General features: G+C 41.3%; 1 protein-coding gene across 15 annotated transcripts in view; it reads left to right on the top strand.

Moving 5' to 3' along the window:
- The window catches only part of VGLL3 (vestigial like family member 3), a 47,557-nt gene extending 36,248 nt beyond the window's left edge, over positions 1–11,309 (top strand). For all 15 annotated transcript variants that reach the window (XM_083846939.1, XM_083846938.1, XM_083846935.1 and 12 more), the window contains one exon: positions 5,347–11,309. In XM_083846939.1, the coding sequence (XP_083703065.1) occupies positions 5,347–5,390 (44 nt within the window). In that variant the 3' untranslated portion in view covers positions 5,391–11,309. The remainder of the gene's footprint in view (positions 1–5,346) is intronic.
- The last annotated feature ends 7,430 nt before the right edge of the window (positions 11,310–18,739 follow it).

Genomic DNA, 18,739 nt, shown 5'->3' with positions numbered 1-18,739 from the left:
CCCTTTTCCTTGAGGTATCTGTTTCTCTGTCTTTTTGAGGATGTCTTCTTGATAGCTCTAGCTAGCTGATTCCATGTGTAAGAAGTGCTTTCTTGCTTTTCGTTAGTGTGTAAGGGAAGAAAGAATTGGTGGAGGAAAAAATGCTGTTTCTTAAATATGGAATAATAGAAACCAGAATCCAGTTATAAGTGAGTGAACCTAATACAAATTTCTTTCTTCCCATAGTAGCAACTGGTAACCAATAACCTCTTCTAAGTACCATGCCACTTACTCCTTCAAGAAATTAAGAAAAAGAGTAATAGGATTCTTAATACTGGATGATTTTATATTTATTAATAACACTTCCAGCCAACCAGATGATACAAGATGTATTATTACATTTTATGCTTTTATGTATAAGAAGATAACCTAACAAAATCACAATAGTAAGTTCTATCTTTCTGACAAATTCCATAATGGAAGTTGCTTTCTCTGAATCATGAGCAAATGGTCATTGCAACTGATGGAGGGGACGAGCCCACTGGTCTGACAGTAGCCCCAGCAGTCCAGCTCCAGAACTCTGTACTTGACTTACCTTTTGGGGGATGGAGCAGCAAACCGTGTAAGGGATTGTTTGTCAGGAAGAACCACTGCCAGGCTTCAGTACGAGTCTCACCTAGGCTGTGAGTTGTTTCGGTACCGGGCAAGCTGGCTTGTATACTGTTTTTGGCACATGCTTGGTGTGTAGATTATAGTCCATGAGTTCCTCTGGGGAGAAAAGAAAGATGAAAAATTATGTGTGACCAGTTTATAGAAACAGAGGATCTCAGCAGACCAGCGTCTCTCTTGTTTATGACTATTGAAAATGGCCATGCTCTGAAACACAATAGCACAACCTTATTGGGCAGCCTCAGCTTGATACCTAGGGCTTTGGAAACAATGGACCAAACAATGGATGTCACAGCACATAGTGGTAACCTGTGACATTACAAATATTGGTTTGCTTACCCTGCACACTCCTCTTCTATGGTCTCCAAGCAGAGACTCGCTGGGAAGGACGGGAAGTCTTGTTCAGAGAGATTCCCTTTCCACATCTGGTGGATTTGAGACAAATGCTTTGGTTACAGCTATTCAAGGTGTGACCAAGGTGGAAAGAGGGAGGTTAATTGCTCCAGTGTTTTCCATGCATGTCAAATGGAGTCATCCCAGGGAATGTATGTTGTGCTGCAGGGGAGAGGAGGGAGCTGCTGAAGCACCATACTGAATCATATCCAGCACTTACCATCACTGTCAGAGCTTTTCTTGTTCCCTGTCCACTCTGAGGTAGGGTTTTCACTGTTTAAGTCTCCACATCACACAGATTTTTATTGCATTTAATGCTAGCGCAAGATGGCAGTCTCAGCAGAGAGGCTAAAAACTGGAGGGCCTGGAGAAGAACATACTCGCCTTCTTGTAAGCGGATTCTCCTGAGTTGGGTAAGGTCATAGTGGCAAGAAAACTTCAGTTCTGGAAGTTTTTGACCACATCTCCCTGGAGAATAAAAGACATCAGCATCTGGAGCTGTCGATATATTAGATTACATAAGCTTCAGTTAATTTATTTGGAAAAAAGCTAACACATATAGAGGATGCTTTTCAGAGTCCTTCAGATATGCAGATGATTTTTTTTTCCCCTCTTACTGTGAGTCACATTTCTTATGCTACTGTCACATGCGATTATAGAAACATTTGCAAAATTCCTCACGCTGAATTAGATGGAGTGATAGGGTTAGGATCAGGGCAGGCTGTCTATAATCTTACCCTCGTCCAGCTACATTGTTGCATCTCAGCCATGCAAAGCCAAAGACTCCATCTTCTGAATGGACAATGCTGAACCACTTCAAAGGTTAAGAGAGGGCTCCCCTTGCATGCAGGGTGTAGTTTGGGAATTGGTTTCAGAGCAGATTGTATGGGACATTAGCATCTCGCTGTTTGCAGAGCAAAAAACAAAGTATCAATCTGTCATGCACATCTGTTTGAATTTACATGGTCCTGTTTTAGTGGGATGAGATGGGATTTAGCTACCTGATTCCCATTAAATGTGGCTTAATTCTTATGCTGTATGCTGCAAATTAACCCTTTTAGATGCTTCTGTGTTGGTACAAGTGGGATTAAAGAAAACGCTAGCCTAAATCAAAATCTGTTGCAGCCTGTTACATTTGTGGCTGCTGTTATGTGGTGCCTTTCCAAAGCTGAAGTGCCCAAGCTATGGACCAGCTCGATACATTTGATATCAAGCACCGAGCACAACGTGTTTGTGCATTGAGCCTTAATTCTCTGTCCTACTGATGCCAAGCAAAGCAAGGTCAGCCTCTAACAGCATTGACTGCAGTTCACAGCACATATACGTAGACCGTTGCTGCAGCCACAGTTGTACAGTGTGGGGACTAAATCCTCGTGTTCATGTTAAGGGTGAGAAAGTTGAGTTGAGCACTTAAAATTGGGGAGAAACTGCTGTCTCATTGCCACTGGAGCTGGTGGTTGCAGCATTCCAAGCTTGCCTGTGGGCCTTTGGGAGCAGAGCAGTGGGCACAGGCGCTCTTCAGGTGGTCGGTCAGATCCAGCTGGCAGCCCTGTGGATAGAAGAGCAGAGCAACTTGCCCTGCTACTGCGGAGTCTGCTGGTAGGATATCCTGCCCTGCTGTTGGACAGATGTGCTGGAAGAGGTTTCCTGTAACCCCAGCATAATAAAAGCAGAGCAGGATTTTGGCATATCTGAGGGCTGTAATTTTGTTTTAAAATTGAGGTGCACATCTGTCTGTCCTTATATTTGGGAGAATTAATAGATATTCTCTAGTCCTGGCTAACTATGGAAAGTCCACTTCGGAAATGCTTGTAAATCAGTGGGTCATGTTGAATACAGAATTTGAGCGGTCAGTCTGCTGCCTTCCATAGAGTTGTCTCCGTTCACACATGCTACAGGTTGGTCACACTTCATCAGGCTGGTTTAGATGTTCCCACATAACCCGCATACCGTGTGTGTGGCAGTTAGCTGCATCGGCATCTCAGAGATGGAGAGTTCTGCTGTGGAATTACTGGCTTGTACAACACAAGCGAGGGTGTCTTTGCAAATGGGAAAATGTTTGTTCTAGCGGCAAACTGCAAGCTACTGCTCTTGGTTAGTAGCAGGGCTGCACTTGGATTACATGTTAGAAGTGCAGATAGCCTTGCCATAAAGGATATGGGAATATAATGAGGAAAAGGCATGGAAAGTGTTTCACATTCAGTTCTGTAGCTAAGGCAACTTTCATTTTTTTGGATTGTTTTCTGTGGCTATTTGAACTTAATAGCTATATCTTAAACCTCCTTGTTACATTTTTTTTTCTGTTTCTTGCAAAGACATTTAACTAGGAAGGTGTCTAGTCAGATGGTTATTCCCCTTCTACCAGTCATTACTGCCAGGTGTACATCCTTTTAAGGAGGTGTGTGTAATATATTTTTTTAAACCGGTATGAACCATACAATCTATTTCTCTTCTCATCAGCTTGCGTTGCCTCCGGTGTCCTGTAGTGCTTCACTGGTAAACTTAAATGACTTCCTTGCACTCTGAAAAGTTTCTGCTGTCTGACTGTCTGACTCCCCTTTTTATTATTATTATTATTATTATTTATTATTATTATTATTATCTTTTTTCTTTGCTTTAAAAAAATAAAAAGGGGAAAAATAACAAAAAATTGTCATCACTAACTGTAAGGGAGCTTTGAAGGAAACTAACAGTAGTTTATTATGTCTCTGCTTGTGAGTGATACTGCCAGGAAAACACCTAACTCATAAGTAAAAAGGAAGCATCCTCGTTGAGTAAGTAGTCTGCAAGTGTGGCATGCTTTAGTTGACAGATGTCCTGTGTTTTTTTTTTTTTTCCAATTTAAAGAAATAGGTGTAAGTGCATATGAAAAGGAGCAGAGAGCCACCCAAGAAGTGTGCTCTGCTTTCCCTTGTTGCAGCTGGACATGCAAGTGTTTGGGCACTGCTTGGGAGTCCTCACACGGATGGAGCAATGTGGTGTAATCTTTCACATGGCTATTAATAGCTTTGTAGCTCAGCTCTCACATGTTGGTCATCATTAGCGATATAACTGTACTTCTACATCGAGGATTTGGTGGATGGATCTGAATCCATCAGGCCTGTTGGAAGGCTTTCTAAAAACATGAGTCTTCCTTTGGGTTATGCTGTGTGATCAGATATGGAAATGGGTGAGCCGTCTCAGCACATCTTTAATTCTCACAGGTTACCGAACAGGCAACTTCAGCAGTTGTAACACCACTGTAGTCTGTTACAGTTGCATCTATTTATATTAGTGGTGTATTTGGCCTTAAAATCGTAGCAGATTAGGTAGTTGGTGCATTGGTCTTGGTATAGCAGGACAATATATTGCACGATGCAGAACAGAGAATTGCTGTCTACACAGCAGTGGTTTATATTGGGAAGTGAACCTTCATTTCATGAAATTTAATTTTCTTGGGTCAAAACATCAAGGGACAGGCTTTAAATCAGTAAGGCTTAAGTTCCTTACTGCCTCTTAAAGTATGCGCCTGCACCTCTCCTTTTTACTGTCCCTGTAAATGAGCAAAACCATATCTTCTTTGGGAAGTTTCATCCCCACCTCCCCCTCTATTGTCTGGATTTTAGGTATCCACCCTGTTGGGTGTAAATCTAGTGAAGATTGAATCCCTCTGGAGTAGAGAAATCCCAGATTATAACGCAGGTTCCAAGTCCATAATGCTAAAGCCACAACATAGCACCACATTTATTAGATAGTCCTCACTTTTTATAAAGGAAAATGTTAGAAGAACTCATAACAAATGCAAGCTGAAAATCATTAATTTTTCCCATGTGGAAGCACTAGCCATTCTTGGCTAAAAATCTGACATTCTGTAGGTGAAATTATTTGGGTTTTGTACTTGCTGCGGGAACATTTTACCTCTCTCCTCTGTAAGGTGAGATACCATAGAAACTGTGAGATCCTAAAGTGTTACAGATCTTTTTGAAAAGAGATAGAGTCAATAGCTGGCCCCTATCAGGAAAAATGATGTTGTTCCATAGTGGATAGCCTGCACAGACCTCGCAGGATGATTTTATCACGCCATGCTCCTCTCCAAATGAGGCCAAAACAAGGAAGCACACATTTACCAGCATTCCTGAACTGCTTGAGACAGTCTAAAACTTCAGTGGGGTTTAAGTTCGTCCCAAATAAACTATAAAAATTGAAGCAATAGCAATGTTACTAATGAATCCACTAGGCTGGTAAGTTGTGTTTGTTTTTGTTTGGGGAGGGGGAGGAAGCAGCTGTATCAGATTTTAAATGTTACTTTTCTTTTCTGAAATCCAGGTCTACAGCATCAGGACAAGAGCAAGGAAACTTCATGGTTCTGAAGTTTAGATATAACGTAAGACCATCTAGAGCTGGAGTCAGCGCAGCTGGGCGGGCAATATAACCATCGTTGACTCCTTCTGCACAGGGCAAAGGACACACATGAAGATGAAGAGCCAACCATTCTGGTTTTGCTATTGAGCCTTTTATTTTTAAGGCCACTTATGGGTCCCACAGAGTTGGAAAACAAACAAACAGACAAACTCGCTTTTCTTTCTTTCCTCATCTGAGCCTGCTGCAGCTGGGCAACCTAACTCCTTTCTGCTACTTTAACAGTGTTTTGTTTTGTTGAGCTTGGTATTTTTATGAACAGTTTCAATTGTCAGGGAAAAAGACTCTCCCTTGACTACAGTGCGCCTCCTTTCAGGAATACGTTATTTTGTAGCTCTTTGTGCATCTATTTTTGTAGAAATACAGAAAGTTTGGGTAAGGATTGATGGGTTATTTTAGGATGACATATTTTTTTAAAAAAAAATTGTAAAATTGTTAAGTTCTGTTTAAAGAACTTGCTCTCAGAGAAGCACTGGCAAAAAATGTATAAAATGCTATTTTTAGATGTCCGTGATGTGTTTGTGCATTTTGGGTTTGTTTCTTGTTTTGTTTTGTTACCTCAAATATCTATCTTTCCCTTCTTTTTAAAGAGCTAAACCTTCCTTCTTTCCACATTACTAGATCTTGATGTTTTTGTCCTCTAGTTCTAGCTTAAGCAAGTATAATTCACACCTAAAGTTTCAGCCAAACATTTTTCCTGCTGGTGTTAGATTCTAGTAAGGGTGTGTTTTTTCTTGTTTCTAAAGACAGCTTAGTGCTGTACTGATTGTCAGAAATTTGCAAACACCTTTAGCATGGAGCAAAGCCTGAGGTTACAGAAACTGCATTTCCAACCCATCCATTCTTTCAAAATGGACCAAATACTTCTATGGATTTTTTTATCAGACCTGAGTTTGGACCTTATCCATGATCCACAGAAGCTGATGAATGCAGTCACCTATGAGTTGTGTTTCAGATGCTCATAGTGATTGTAACTGCTAGCATACTCATATTTTAAGTCACAAGGCACGACTTTCCGCTAAGCTATTTCAAGGGTTTTAACCTGTAACATGAATGTTTAGGATAGAAATGTAAATTTTATAAAAATGTGTGACTTGCAGAAACAAAATGTTTTCACATGGCCTGATCTGTCTGCTGAGAACCTCATGGGAAGTGCTGACACTTTCAACGCCTGTCGATGTCAAAATCTGGTTGCCTAACCTAAGATTTGTTGGGGGCCTTATGGGACCCCAGCTACAGCTCTTGAATGTCATAAGAAGTTGTATGTGCTCAGCATGCACAAAAACTGGGCTTTGCTGCTGTCAGGGTAAGAATGAACTGGGAAATTATATGGCCATATCTAGCCACAGCACACTGCAAGGTGTTTGGGAAACCCCATTTCTGTCCTGGGCCTTGAGTCTGACCTGATTAATAATGACTTTAGTTGAAGCCAAGGCGGAGCAGGATCCAATCCTGAATAAGGGCTGCAAGATTGCCCTCAACAGCCCACATCCTGCAATGGGCTGCTGGTGGATCAGCCGCCAGGCCCAGCAACATGGTGGTAACTCCAGCAACATGACAGCATGTGCTTAGGTGGGACTGAGTACAGGATCAGGGCCTAGGTTGCCAAATCCTGGCTATTGCTTGGAAATGTTGCCTTTCTACTCTGTTTACCTTCAGTGAATGAATATTTTTGGGATCCCACTGTAATATTTCCCAAGGCTCTCATATTATATTTCTGTTATCATTGTTTTCAGACGTAACTGTCTAAAAGGCAAACCAGCTACATGGAGATCAAGACCATAGACATCAAGACATTTAAAAAAAAAATGCTTTTAAGGCAGTGAACATTGTGAATGTAGGCTTGTCAGGTGGACACCACATGGGGGTGTGTGTGAAAGGCGAGGGGGAGTGTTGGGATGTGTCTGCCAGTCTGAAATTCAGGCCTTCCTCCCTGCACTGCTTCTTCTCTCCAAGCTTTCGAACTTGATCCTATGAGGTGTTGAGTTCTCCCTTGACATGAGAGGGCTCGATATGCTGGCACTGTGGGCAGTAGGATTATATCACAGTTTGGTAAGACCCTTAATCATGTATCTTGCTGATACGACGTTTGAGACAGTGTAAAACTGTTGAAGGGACTATTCTTAAATATTACCTAAAAATAATAGGGTTGTTGTTAGTGTGTTGGGATGCTGAATTAAATATTATTCTCCCTCAGCCCCACCTCTTGTCCTTATAGTCTGTCAGCATTTCTTCCTTAAGGAGTTCCACTCTCATGACAGTTCTATATATTGTTGCTGCTCTGGTGGAGCTAGCTTCTCGGTTTGTCAATGAATTAGTGATGGAATGGGAAAAGTGCATGGGAAGGAAGGTAACAAAAGCCTTCGTGGCTTCTTTATTTATCAGAACAGTATAATTCAGGAAATATCTCAGGAATATGAGTTTCTGAAATAGATTAAAAATTGGGAATTATTACAGTATTAGAAATACTGGAAAAAAAACCCACAAGATTTATTATTATTATTATTATTATTTTTCCCTGAACTTGGCAAAGCTGGAAGGCAAAGAGGCAATGTGTCACAAGAGAAACAACAAGAAAAGTTGTAATTTAACTCTTTGAACATCAGGGTTGGAGATTTTGGGACAGGGTGAGCAAAACAAAAGGCAGTGTTTCTTTTTAATATGTAGTATGTTTGACTTCCTGAAATAGTTAATGTCTAGCAAGAGCAGTCTGTTCATTGTCTTTGTTTTTGCAAGCTCAGATGGTGAAGGATCTCCTCCTGTTCCCTGTAGTTGTCAAAGCAGAATGAGACAGGAACAATCAAGCCTGAAGTTTGCACTGGAATTCCTTTCTGGACTGTTTTATTGAGTTGATGGCTAAAGGGAGTGGATATGTGATGATTCTGTTGCTTCTTTCTTCAAGGACTACTGTCATGCACTGTTTTGCTCAGCGGCTTCCACTGCTGAACTTGTGACTGTGCTTAAAGTACTTGTATAAATATGCAAGGTTTTGGGAGACAAGTGCCAATAAAAAACTGCTATTTTCTACAGCTGTTCACGCACCAGTCAATTGACTTTGAAAGACAAATTTCCTCAGTAACTAACTGTCCCCTGTACTAACAAATGAGATGAAAGTAAAAGCACAAGTACATAGCAGTAGCCCTTCTTATATAACCTGTGATTTGAATGACAGGAAAGAAAAAAGGCTTATGACACATTTTTAAGTTAAATTCAGCAGATTTGCTTCTCTGTCATGCGTACACATATACATGCACACTTACACGCACAAATGTTCTTATGAGAAGCAGATGCTATGTTGGTATTGCTCTTGAAGGAAGAGGGGAGTGCTCGCTCATGATGTTGCAGTTACAGCTTATTGATGGCAGTGAAAAATAAAAAAAAAAAAAAAAAGAATGATAAGGCTGCTCGTGCTACCAAAGGGCCCTTAAAATCAGGTCACAGGCAAGTTATGTCTTAATGTGCTCCTAAAGGACTTGTTTCATTCTTTTTGTGTGTGGTGAATTCCAGTGATGTACTAAGAAAGTGAATGATTCATTTTTTGAGGTCTTACAAAAACATGATGTACTCTGACACTATTTCTGGGACAACATAGGGAAACTATTGTTTTATTTCAAGAAAATCTAAATACTAAACTCTTAAAATTGTCCAGGATTTTATTTCATTCTTATTAATGTTGAGAAATCTGCTGACAATTTTTTTTTCTTGTTTGCTTGAAGACTGGGGGTGTTCTACCTGACCACCAGTTTTTGAAAAGCAGATATCCATTTTGTTTCAGCTGCATTTTCCAATCCTAACAAGAGAATGCTATACTACAGCTATTGAACACCCAGCAGATCTGATTTCTGATAACCTGAATAAGCTACACTTGACAGCAGTAAAATGCACTTTGTTCTAATTCCTCTCCTCACCAGTCACACAAATTCAGTTACCGGCTTTTCTGATGCCTCTTTCACAATGTGAAAGTCTTCAGTGAATGTTAGGGTTTTCTCAACCTTCTGCTTCTCCTGCCTTCAAACATGCTTTTGGGGATGAATCTCTTTGCAGCTTTCAGAGAGAGAGACTGATTGCACACCTCTTGAGAACAGAGATTGTGGGACGGAAGGGAGTGTTGTGTCTCCTCACCTGTACTTATGATCAATTGCCTTGCACATACCCAACCTTTCTGCTTCCAGCCTATTGTGTATGTCTAGCTCTTCACTCCCATTTCCTTATATATGTGTATATATTTACACACACAGTTATACCTAGTTCCCTCTATTCCACCCTCATGCTTCAAATGCATGTCATTTGGAATTGAAGTGAATGACATCACTAAATTTCTGACTGAAACAAACAACAAAAAAGATATTTTATTGCATTCTCCATAACCTCAGGAGTGAATGGAATTTTTCCATTCTTGTAAAAAAAAAAAAAAAAAAAAGTGAAAAAACAACCCCATACCTCTCAGCCCAACCTTTCAAAAGCCCTGATTTGTTTTATGTATAAAGATGACCATGGAGTCAGCAGAGTTATGTAGAGAGGTGCAATATGTTGCCTTTCAGCAGACAAACATATCATGTTGAATACAATTCTTTTAAATAATTTCAGGTACAATGTTTTTCTCCATATCAATGGACCAGCAACATACGTTTCTTTTAAACAGTTTAGAAATATATATATGTTAAATTGATTTCTTGGCTTTAATATGTTTGCCTTTGTGCTTTTAACGGTTATTTGAATGATAAATATTAATTGTGTGTGTAGATTTTTTTTAAAAGTTGATGCGTGTTGTTTGGAACTGAAATCTCATGTAAAGCAGGATGGTATTTAAAAATAAATACTGCTTTTACATATTAGCCCTATGGGCACAATCAGACAGTTATGATGCAAGAAGAGTTCCCTTTAAAGCCTAAGGGACTTGTGCTGGGGCGAGGTCAAAATCCCAGTCCCTGAAACAGGAAAGGCAGGAGGGGTCTTCTTGCAAAGGTTGAGCTGGTTGGTAATGCTGTTAGCAAAGATGATGATCTTCTCCAGCATTGTATGCTGATGGTTGGGCAGCCACTACACAACGCATTAACATTAGACTGTACTAGCAGGTTTACACTTGTCCCCTCTTACATGTTGAACTGCATGCCAAGGGGAATTAAAGATATCCCTGGAAACCTGTATTTTAGCTGCTCTTGGTCTGCAGAGTGCACGTAACCCTCTGGCTGTTCCCGCTCTGCAGTCTCCATGATGGGACCATCTTCATCCTCCAGTGCCTGGAGTTCCCTGTGAACTTGCATGGTGCTTTTAGCATCTAGTAGAGGTCATTTAGAGACAGTGATAATTAAAACATCATAGTTCTTATGCACCCACTCAAAGGCACAAGCCTTCAAGATGGATCAGCTGTGCATCATTGATGATGGTCATTACAGGAGCCCTATCCTTGCTTCCTTCCTTCAGTGTCTATGTAAGTCTTTGATGGCATTGAGATCATTGGGACCAGACGTGAATGCCTGAACTGTAGTCCAGTGTTGGCTGACACAAAGTGGAGGCCCAGGGTCTGGTCCAACATCAGTGGATATAAATTGGAATCCTCCTTGATTCCAGTGGGCTTGGGCTCAGGTAACTAGTACCTATATAAAACCAGTATTTATAGCAGTTGAGGTTTACAGTAATCATAGTAAAGTATCTGCAGAACTATGCTGCACTTTCTCTGCTAGCTGTTTGTAGCTATCTTTTAAAACCATCTGTCAAATCAGGGTTTCTCTCCTTCCCCACTTGATTTCCAACCCTGCTTCCCTCAAAATTCCATTGAACATTTCATCCCTCTCATCAAAACTGGTGGGGGACTTTGTATAAAGAAAAATGTCACTGTTTTAATTACTGAATAAATAATTTAATGTGAATTTTATTGTTATATTTTTAATGTAGCATTTTTGGTTTGGTCTGTATTTCTCAACAATTAGCTAGTGCTTTATTTTTATTCTAATGCAACTGAAGAACTCATAAATCTCTTTGTAAATTACAGCATCCTGAGTTTCTATTCTTTTTATGAGAATAATTTTTACAGCTAAGGGTTTGTTTCCTGTTGAAAACCCTGGAAAACAAGTGTTCTAAGATGGTCCTCTACTGAAATTGGACAGTGAAGTCCTAGCATATAAGGCTTTCCAGTTCAGACGCTGTCATTTGCTTCTGCTTTGATGTCTTACTTGTTTCTTTATGTCTTTTTAAGTTGCTTTAGTACTAGAGGCTGCTTTAAAATCACACCTAGTAGAATCACTATCTGATGCTTCTTGGTGTATGAGCCTTTTAATTTTTGAATTTTGTTGCTATTCTGACGGTCATCAAGTAGAATTTTTCCATGAGAGTTATTTACTCAAATTGATTTATTATTATTTTTTAACGGCAAAGTTCTGTGATTCCCATTAAGGAAGTAACTTTGCCCTTGCTAAAATTATTTTACAGCTGTTTAATTATGAAATGTTTGCATGTCTGTGTTCTGGATCGAGGTCTGAAGGTTTGATGTTTCGGTCACAGATATATCATTTACTGTTCCAGCAGAGGGGGTGGGGGGAAACCTCCAAAGCTTGGCCAAGCACTGAGCTTTTGAAAAATTGCCACTTGCACGCGATCAGCAGGGAGCTGTTAAGAGTTTAGTTGCAAAATTCTGTAAAGATCCTGACCATATGGGCTGTACTCTGTTTCAGAGCATCAGTAGATGAGCAGGAATTTCCCATATGTCCTGCTCCAGGCACCATGTCCAGGACTGGACAGCAAGCAGAGTGCTTTGTCTCTGCTCAAAATCACCCTCTTCTTTCTTGGGCCATGAGCAAAAGGTAGAGGAGCTGCCAGAAACTTAAGGAGAGGAAGGCCAGGGAAGGAGGAGTTTGGGTTCAAATCTTCCTGTAGGAGAGAATGGGGTTGGGAGCTACTGGGAGAAAAACAGTCTGCATGCACAGTAGAGATGAAGATGGGATGGGGACCACTTCAAAATAAGCAAATAAAGCCTAACGATTGCTTGGCTTATACATGAAAGAAGTAGAGGTGGATGTGACAGCCATCAAAAAATGCAAGTGTGGGGACTTAGAAATTTGGGACAAACTATGTGTCAAGAAAAAGTTAGGATAAACATTGCAGGAAACTTCTTTCTTTGAAGTGAGCTGTGTACACTGTGGTTTAGTCTGTGAGGAAAGATGAGGGAGCCCCGTTGGTTTAAGACAATCACATATACCCTCGGTGAAGCAAATGCATTTTAGGCAGCAACAGTACGTTAAAGTGAAGGATGAGCTAGCTGAAGTGCTTTTTCTTTTCCCTGTAACATCTTCTACTAGAGCAGGGCTCCAGTGGCCTTGCCTCACATCTTGGTTTCCAGGTGCTCATGGCTGTTATTTCTATATGATCTCATTGTATCACAAAGCAAGAGGAGGGGAAGGGATGCTTAAGAGGGAGCATTATTTTGTCACTGATTTTGTTCATGCCAAGCTACAGCCTCTGTTCATGTATATTGGTGCCACTCAGTTGACTTTAGTGATCTTACATCCATCGAGAATCTCATCATTTACATCCTAATAAATCTAATTCGGGGTTTTATTAGTTGGAAACTGGGTTCCAGACTGATGCCAGGGGGAGGCGCTTCCCTTGGTGCCAGGAGGGACCTCAGCAATGCTCAGACTGCTATGAGGGCATGAGGGAAATGCCATGGAAAGTGTGAGGAGCAAGGCTGGCATCCGCTGCACTGGTGGGGAGGCATGGCCAGGGGCCAGCTGCTGGGGTAGGGTCTGGTGGTCCAGGGGTTCCTTCAGCCCTCCATGGGGACCTGTGGCGTAGCAGGGCCAGTTGTCCCAGCAGGACCTCGGGCTCCGAGGGATTATTCTGCCTGCGTGACGTGGGAGGCCGGCTGGGGACTGAGACATCTGGTGAGAATTCCTCACGGCTGAGCTGTGCGTTGGGCTGGGATGCCAATTAATTTAGCTGATTTCTTTTTTGGGGTTGTTGGGAAGAGGAGGGGGGCTGGATGCTGCAGCCTTCCAGTAATTTTCTCTCCTTCAGAACATCACTTTTGCTTTATTTCAAGCGAAGTGAGAAATGCTATTTAAATTTTAAAAAAAAACAAAAACACCAGGAACTACACCGATGTCTTTGCCTTCACAATAACTGTACATCTGCAATGGTTTATCACTATGGCAAAATGAGTGGGTAATAACATTTTGATGTTGGCCATTGTATGTACAGAGGTATTGCAGTCATTGAAAATGATTTGTTACGTGAATGCCCATAGTAGCACTAAAGTTCAAAGAGAGGTGGTTTGTTTTTCATGCCCATTTAGTTATGAATAACACCAGCTCTAATTTCCTCCTCCCACCAGCAAGCAGAGAGTTCTACATTGGAAGCCAAATATAGCAACAAAGATTTCTATATCTGGCCAAAACCAAGAAATCTGTTCCCTTTTAAGAATAGCACTCTATTCTTTACTGGTGGGGATAGATAAAGAGAAAATTCAACTTCAAGGAACTTTCTCAGTGGGAAACTCCCTAGTCTCTCTCAAATGTCCTTTTTAAGAGTATGAGCTTATTTTTTGTCATCTATGTCAATGGGAATGATTTCTGTAGAGGCTCATCAGTAAAGCAGTTTTGTGGTGGCAGTCTGTATAAATATTCCTCACTTGCTAGTGTGTTGTTTCAGCCCTGCTTTGTCTTCTGAGCAACAGAGCCAATGCCGAATGGAAACTGCAAGCTGCACAACTACCCCTGCTTTTACTTCACCCTTTTCTTTTAGGTTTGCTTTTGTGGAGAAGTAATTCCTTGGCTCTGGCAGATCAACTCCTGCTCCACCTGACAAGTAAGCTTGAGGAGGCGGCGTGCAGCAGCATCATCGCCCTCATGCTCCTTTCCTCATTGGCTTTCTCATCAAGGGCGAGTATGTGGGAAGCCATCCCTGTGCACTTTTTCATGACTTTTTTCCATTTTCAAGTTGTGTAGTGCCCACAGAAAGGTGTCTAGAGTTGGTGGGCTGCCCAGTTCCCTGCCTGGCTGTCTGGGTTGGAAGAAAAAGGAGGCATTGCAAACTAAAAACAGAATTTTTCAAGGCCGAGTGCTTCCTCCACTGATTAGTTGATCTTTCCTGAACTGATCATCAAAGTGAACGTGGACATGGGTGTCACTCTACCTTTTTTAAGCTGAATTTTTCCTATATGAGAAGCTAAACAACTCTTTCTGATCTTGAGTAGATTTTTTGACTTCTCTACGCTATCTGAGGAAGGCTATTCAGCCCTTCCTTCGAAGGTTTTATTCCCATTCCAACCCACCCCCACCACCCACCCACAAGCAACTGGCATCTGTGACATGTGAGCAAAAAATCCCGTTCTCTAATGTACCAGCTGTCGTTGTTTTAGAAGCATTGCCTCATTCATTTTCAGACTGGTTGGCTGAAGGTCTTTGCTGTAAGGTGAACAGTTCAAGATTATAGATTTCAATCTTCTTCCTTTGGGATTCTGGGATTTGCTGCTGTTGTTGACTTCAGTAGAAACAGGTTTGGACACCTAATGCATCTTAAAACCAATGTGGGGAAGTGTCACGCGGTGAATCTACTTGCATTGGATCTGTTCTGCAAGATGTGTTACTGATGGAGTTTTAAATAAACACAGGGATGTTTGGAAATATTTTGTGTATGTAAATATGTAAAATATGCAAAACAAATTTAACAGCTGTGGGGTGTACTCATTGCTCACGTGAGGAGGCTTTGTGCAATGTTTTTTTTCCATCATCCCCTCTTTTTTAAGCCTCTGCATCTGTTCCAAGATAATCACTTCTCTGTGATTCCCACTGGACAAGGAGGGCGGAGGCTGGCTGGGTCTATGTGTTGCCCTAAAGACTGCCCAAACTTCCATGAAGAACCTCATACTTCATCATGAAGCATGCTTTCTACAAATCACAGCAGCATGTGCCCTGAAGGCAATGCACAGCAACCGCTTCTCAGTAGAGGTGGGTCACGGTGTGGGTCCAATTGATCTTGGCCACCCAAGAGTGGTAATGCAAGGCACAACACACAGCAAAAAACGAAACATTAGTCACCAGCATATGAGTCTTAGTTTCCTGAATTTAATCCTTTTCTTAGGAAGGGGTGACAGTTTTGCAGCTTCAAGTCCCTTATTTAGCCAGAGGGAGCTGAAGCCTAGGTACACATGAGATCCTGCCACAGACTTCAAGAGTACTTCAGTAAGAAGAAAGTAGCACAGAACAAGCTCAGTCCATAGCACTATTAGACTCTACACTTTTATTTTATTGTTGGTAAACAGTGTGCTTCTTTTAAGACATCTTTTCAGAGAGGGTAATGCATCCTCTATGCACATCAAGTCTCTGCATTGCTTTTGAATGCATCAATTCCACAGGATGCTTTGTGTGACTTAGCTACCTGTTGTTTTTAATGATTTTTCCACCCTTATCCTTGCTTTTGTTTTCCATTTCCATTGCTTTAACGGCAGGCTTCCAAACTCCTGGCTGCCTTGCAATGTGGATATCTAGGCTCACGGCAGAGCAACTCCGTGTCACACAGTTAGCATCTGTGTGCACAGTCAGTTTAGCCTGTCCAAAAGCTTGGGCTCATGGGTGTCAGGGGGTGCAAAACAAATACAAGCTCCATTTCCTGGCTTGGTGGTTTCAGTCACAGCAAATGGAAATGCTTGGCATGAACAGCAGCCCTGGGTAAAAGGCAACGTGGAAGTAGAACACTGTTCGGCAGGAGCTCAGCAGGTATCCTGGCTACCTCAGAAAAAAAACTGCGCTTATTCTAGCAAGGAGATAACATAGTGCATTCTCCAGAGATTTATTGCTTCTTATTCTCCTTGCTCCCAGTTAGATTAGCTGCTCTAAGTATATGACTCAGGAGACCCTAAATATGTTTCTGCTCACTTCCAGGCCTTTTTGCTTTGTTGCCAATGACATTTTTGTGTGAACAGGCTTGAAGGGATTTTCTTGCTTCCAGAACTTTATCACGCTATGCAGCAGGTGCAGCATACCCATTCAAACCTTTATATGATGAGTAGACTTGCCAAAGTCTCAGTCATCCTAAAAGGGTCTTGAGGGCTTTTTGCTTCCTAGGAAAAAACACAGTGATAAGTGTAATGATTTGTTTGCTCTCAATGGAGCTAACCTTTATAGATGTGGCTTTAAACATTTTGGAAGTATTCTTTTGCATGGAGTTCATTATGTGACTGGCACCTCCCTGGATTTTCCTACCACTACCAGTTGTCCGCATCAATATATGTATATATCTTTATGAGATTAGTATTGTTAGGAAGCTCTTCCCAACCTTACTTGTGACCTAATGCAACAACAAAAATCAACACCATGGTGGGTCAGGGCATTAGCAATCTATAGCAATGCCTTTGTGCTATATTTTCCTGGTTTAAAAAGTGACAGGTTCCTTCAATCTTGTTTCATCAGCTCCTGTCTCATGTGACTTCTTCTAGAGATTGCATATATTCTACCACCATTTTCCTCTTGCAGTGACTGGAAATTGCTGCCAGCCTGGATGATACAGCAAAGTCTCTGAGGCAACTGTTAAAGCCTGTGACTTGAAAAAATGTGACTGTTGTATGGCTCATGGGTTGTGTGGTTAATTTTCTCTTGTTTTATGTGATGGAAAAGTAGTTACTTTTTGTATAAAGCTAGATGTGAAATGACCAGAATATTACATAGGCAGAAGCAGAAACAACTCAAGAGCAGGACCCTGAACTTCTTCCTGTCCCCACCACCAAAATGCCTCTATGTTGTCCTGAAGAGACCAGCACAGGAGATGGCCTTTCACTCCTCACTCCAAGATTACTAGCTAGAAAGCATTTTCTTTCAGTTGCTTTCTGTTTATGATGCTGTGCAGTATGTGCTGGTCTCATCAAATGTGGACAAGAAGCACCAAAAACATTTGGCTAGTGGTTTAGCTGCAATAGCTGCAGTTCTGCTGTTTTTCATGAACAAACTCATCATTCAAAGTGTGCACTTGTAAAGCAGTGTTTGCAATGTGAGGGTCTGGTAACAAACAGAATGATGTCAACCTTGTTATTTGGATTTCAAATATGGAGAAGGTTAGAGGAACACTGAAACTAAAAAGATGTGATTGTCAAGCTGCAAATCTGTCCCTTAAGAAATTAGTTACTTCTAGTATTTCAAACTGTATTTTGGTGTTTCTTAATAAAGTTTCTCTTTGGTAAAGGACAAAAAGTAGCTGTTATCCATGACAGACATTGCTGATTACTTTTCATGTGGCTTTTTGCTGATTTGAAGAGGTCTGAGAGGAAGTATAGAGAACCCAGATCAACCAGTGTCAAAACCTCTAGTTCCCCCATGCACAGTATCATTCATCATTGTAAATTCTCTTCTGCAAATCTCAAACCTGTTATTTTCTTTATATGAAATCGGCAAACATCATAATTTCATCTCAGCTGGAATATTACTCCCCCCCCCCCCCCCCCGATGGGTCAGATTTAAACCATCTGCAGGCAGATGGAAAGGAAAAGTGGAATTAGTGGAATTATTGTTTTCACCAAAAAATTTTGCAGCTGTCAGGGTGTGTTTGACACAAGCCTGATGGCTGAAAACAAAGACAGGACACATTGTCCCGGCTGGATATCAGAGAGCATAAGAACTCTTCATGGCCAGCTCTTGGACATCTTGGGGCCAAATGAGGTAAACAAGATCATTACTTAGCCATACTCTAGGGCTTTCCGGAGAGAGCTCTTCACTGAATTATGTACTGCTTTTGCTGGGCCTCAGTGAGACCCTATCAGTTTTGGCATGAGGGGGTGACTCTCTAACTGATAGTCACAATACATCATAGAGACCACTGTTTTGTGACTGACATACCATGTGGCAGAAGCTGCAACCATCGATTCCAGTACCTGTCATTACGTATTGCTTCTATAATTCAGATAATTTATGGCCCTGTCACTAACAACTGCAGACAATGAAGAAGGGCTTAAAGCAGAGCTTCCTAGGAGGGACACCAGGAGGTATGGCTTAAGCCCTCCCAAAGTGGACTAGAAGATTACTTCACCACTTTGTAACCAAACACTAGTGGATCCTAGGTCATACCAGCAGTACTTCTTTTGAAAGCAGGCCTTTCCACAGGAGTATAGTCTGCCTGAAAACCAATCCAACACTTCAAGCATGTTTCTTCTGGTGGTTTTGTCAGTCTTCATTAAGAGTAACTGTTCCTCCTACTTGCAGCAAGCTAGGCATCTTCAAGAAACATAGATGAGTTTCCACCTGGACTAAAGCACTAATCTTCTCATGCACTTGTTGTCTTATATGTAGAAGTATGATTCTTCATTGGCAATGTGGTG

The sequence above is a fragment of the Anser anser genome (genome assembly GCF_964211835.1).
Source record: "Anser anser genome assembly, chromosome: 1".
NCBI lineage: Eukaryota > Metazoa > Chordata > Aves > Anseriformes > Anatidae > Anser > Anser anser.
This window is presented reverse-complemented; position numbering and strand designations above follow the sequence as displayed.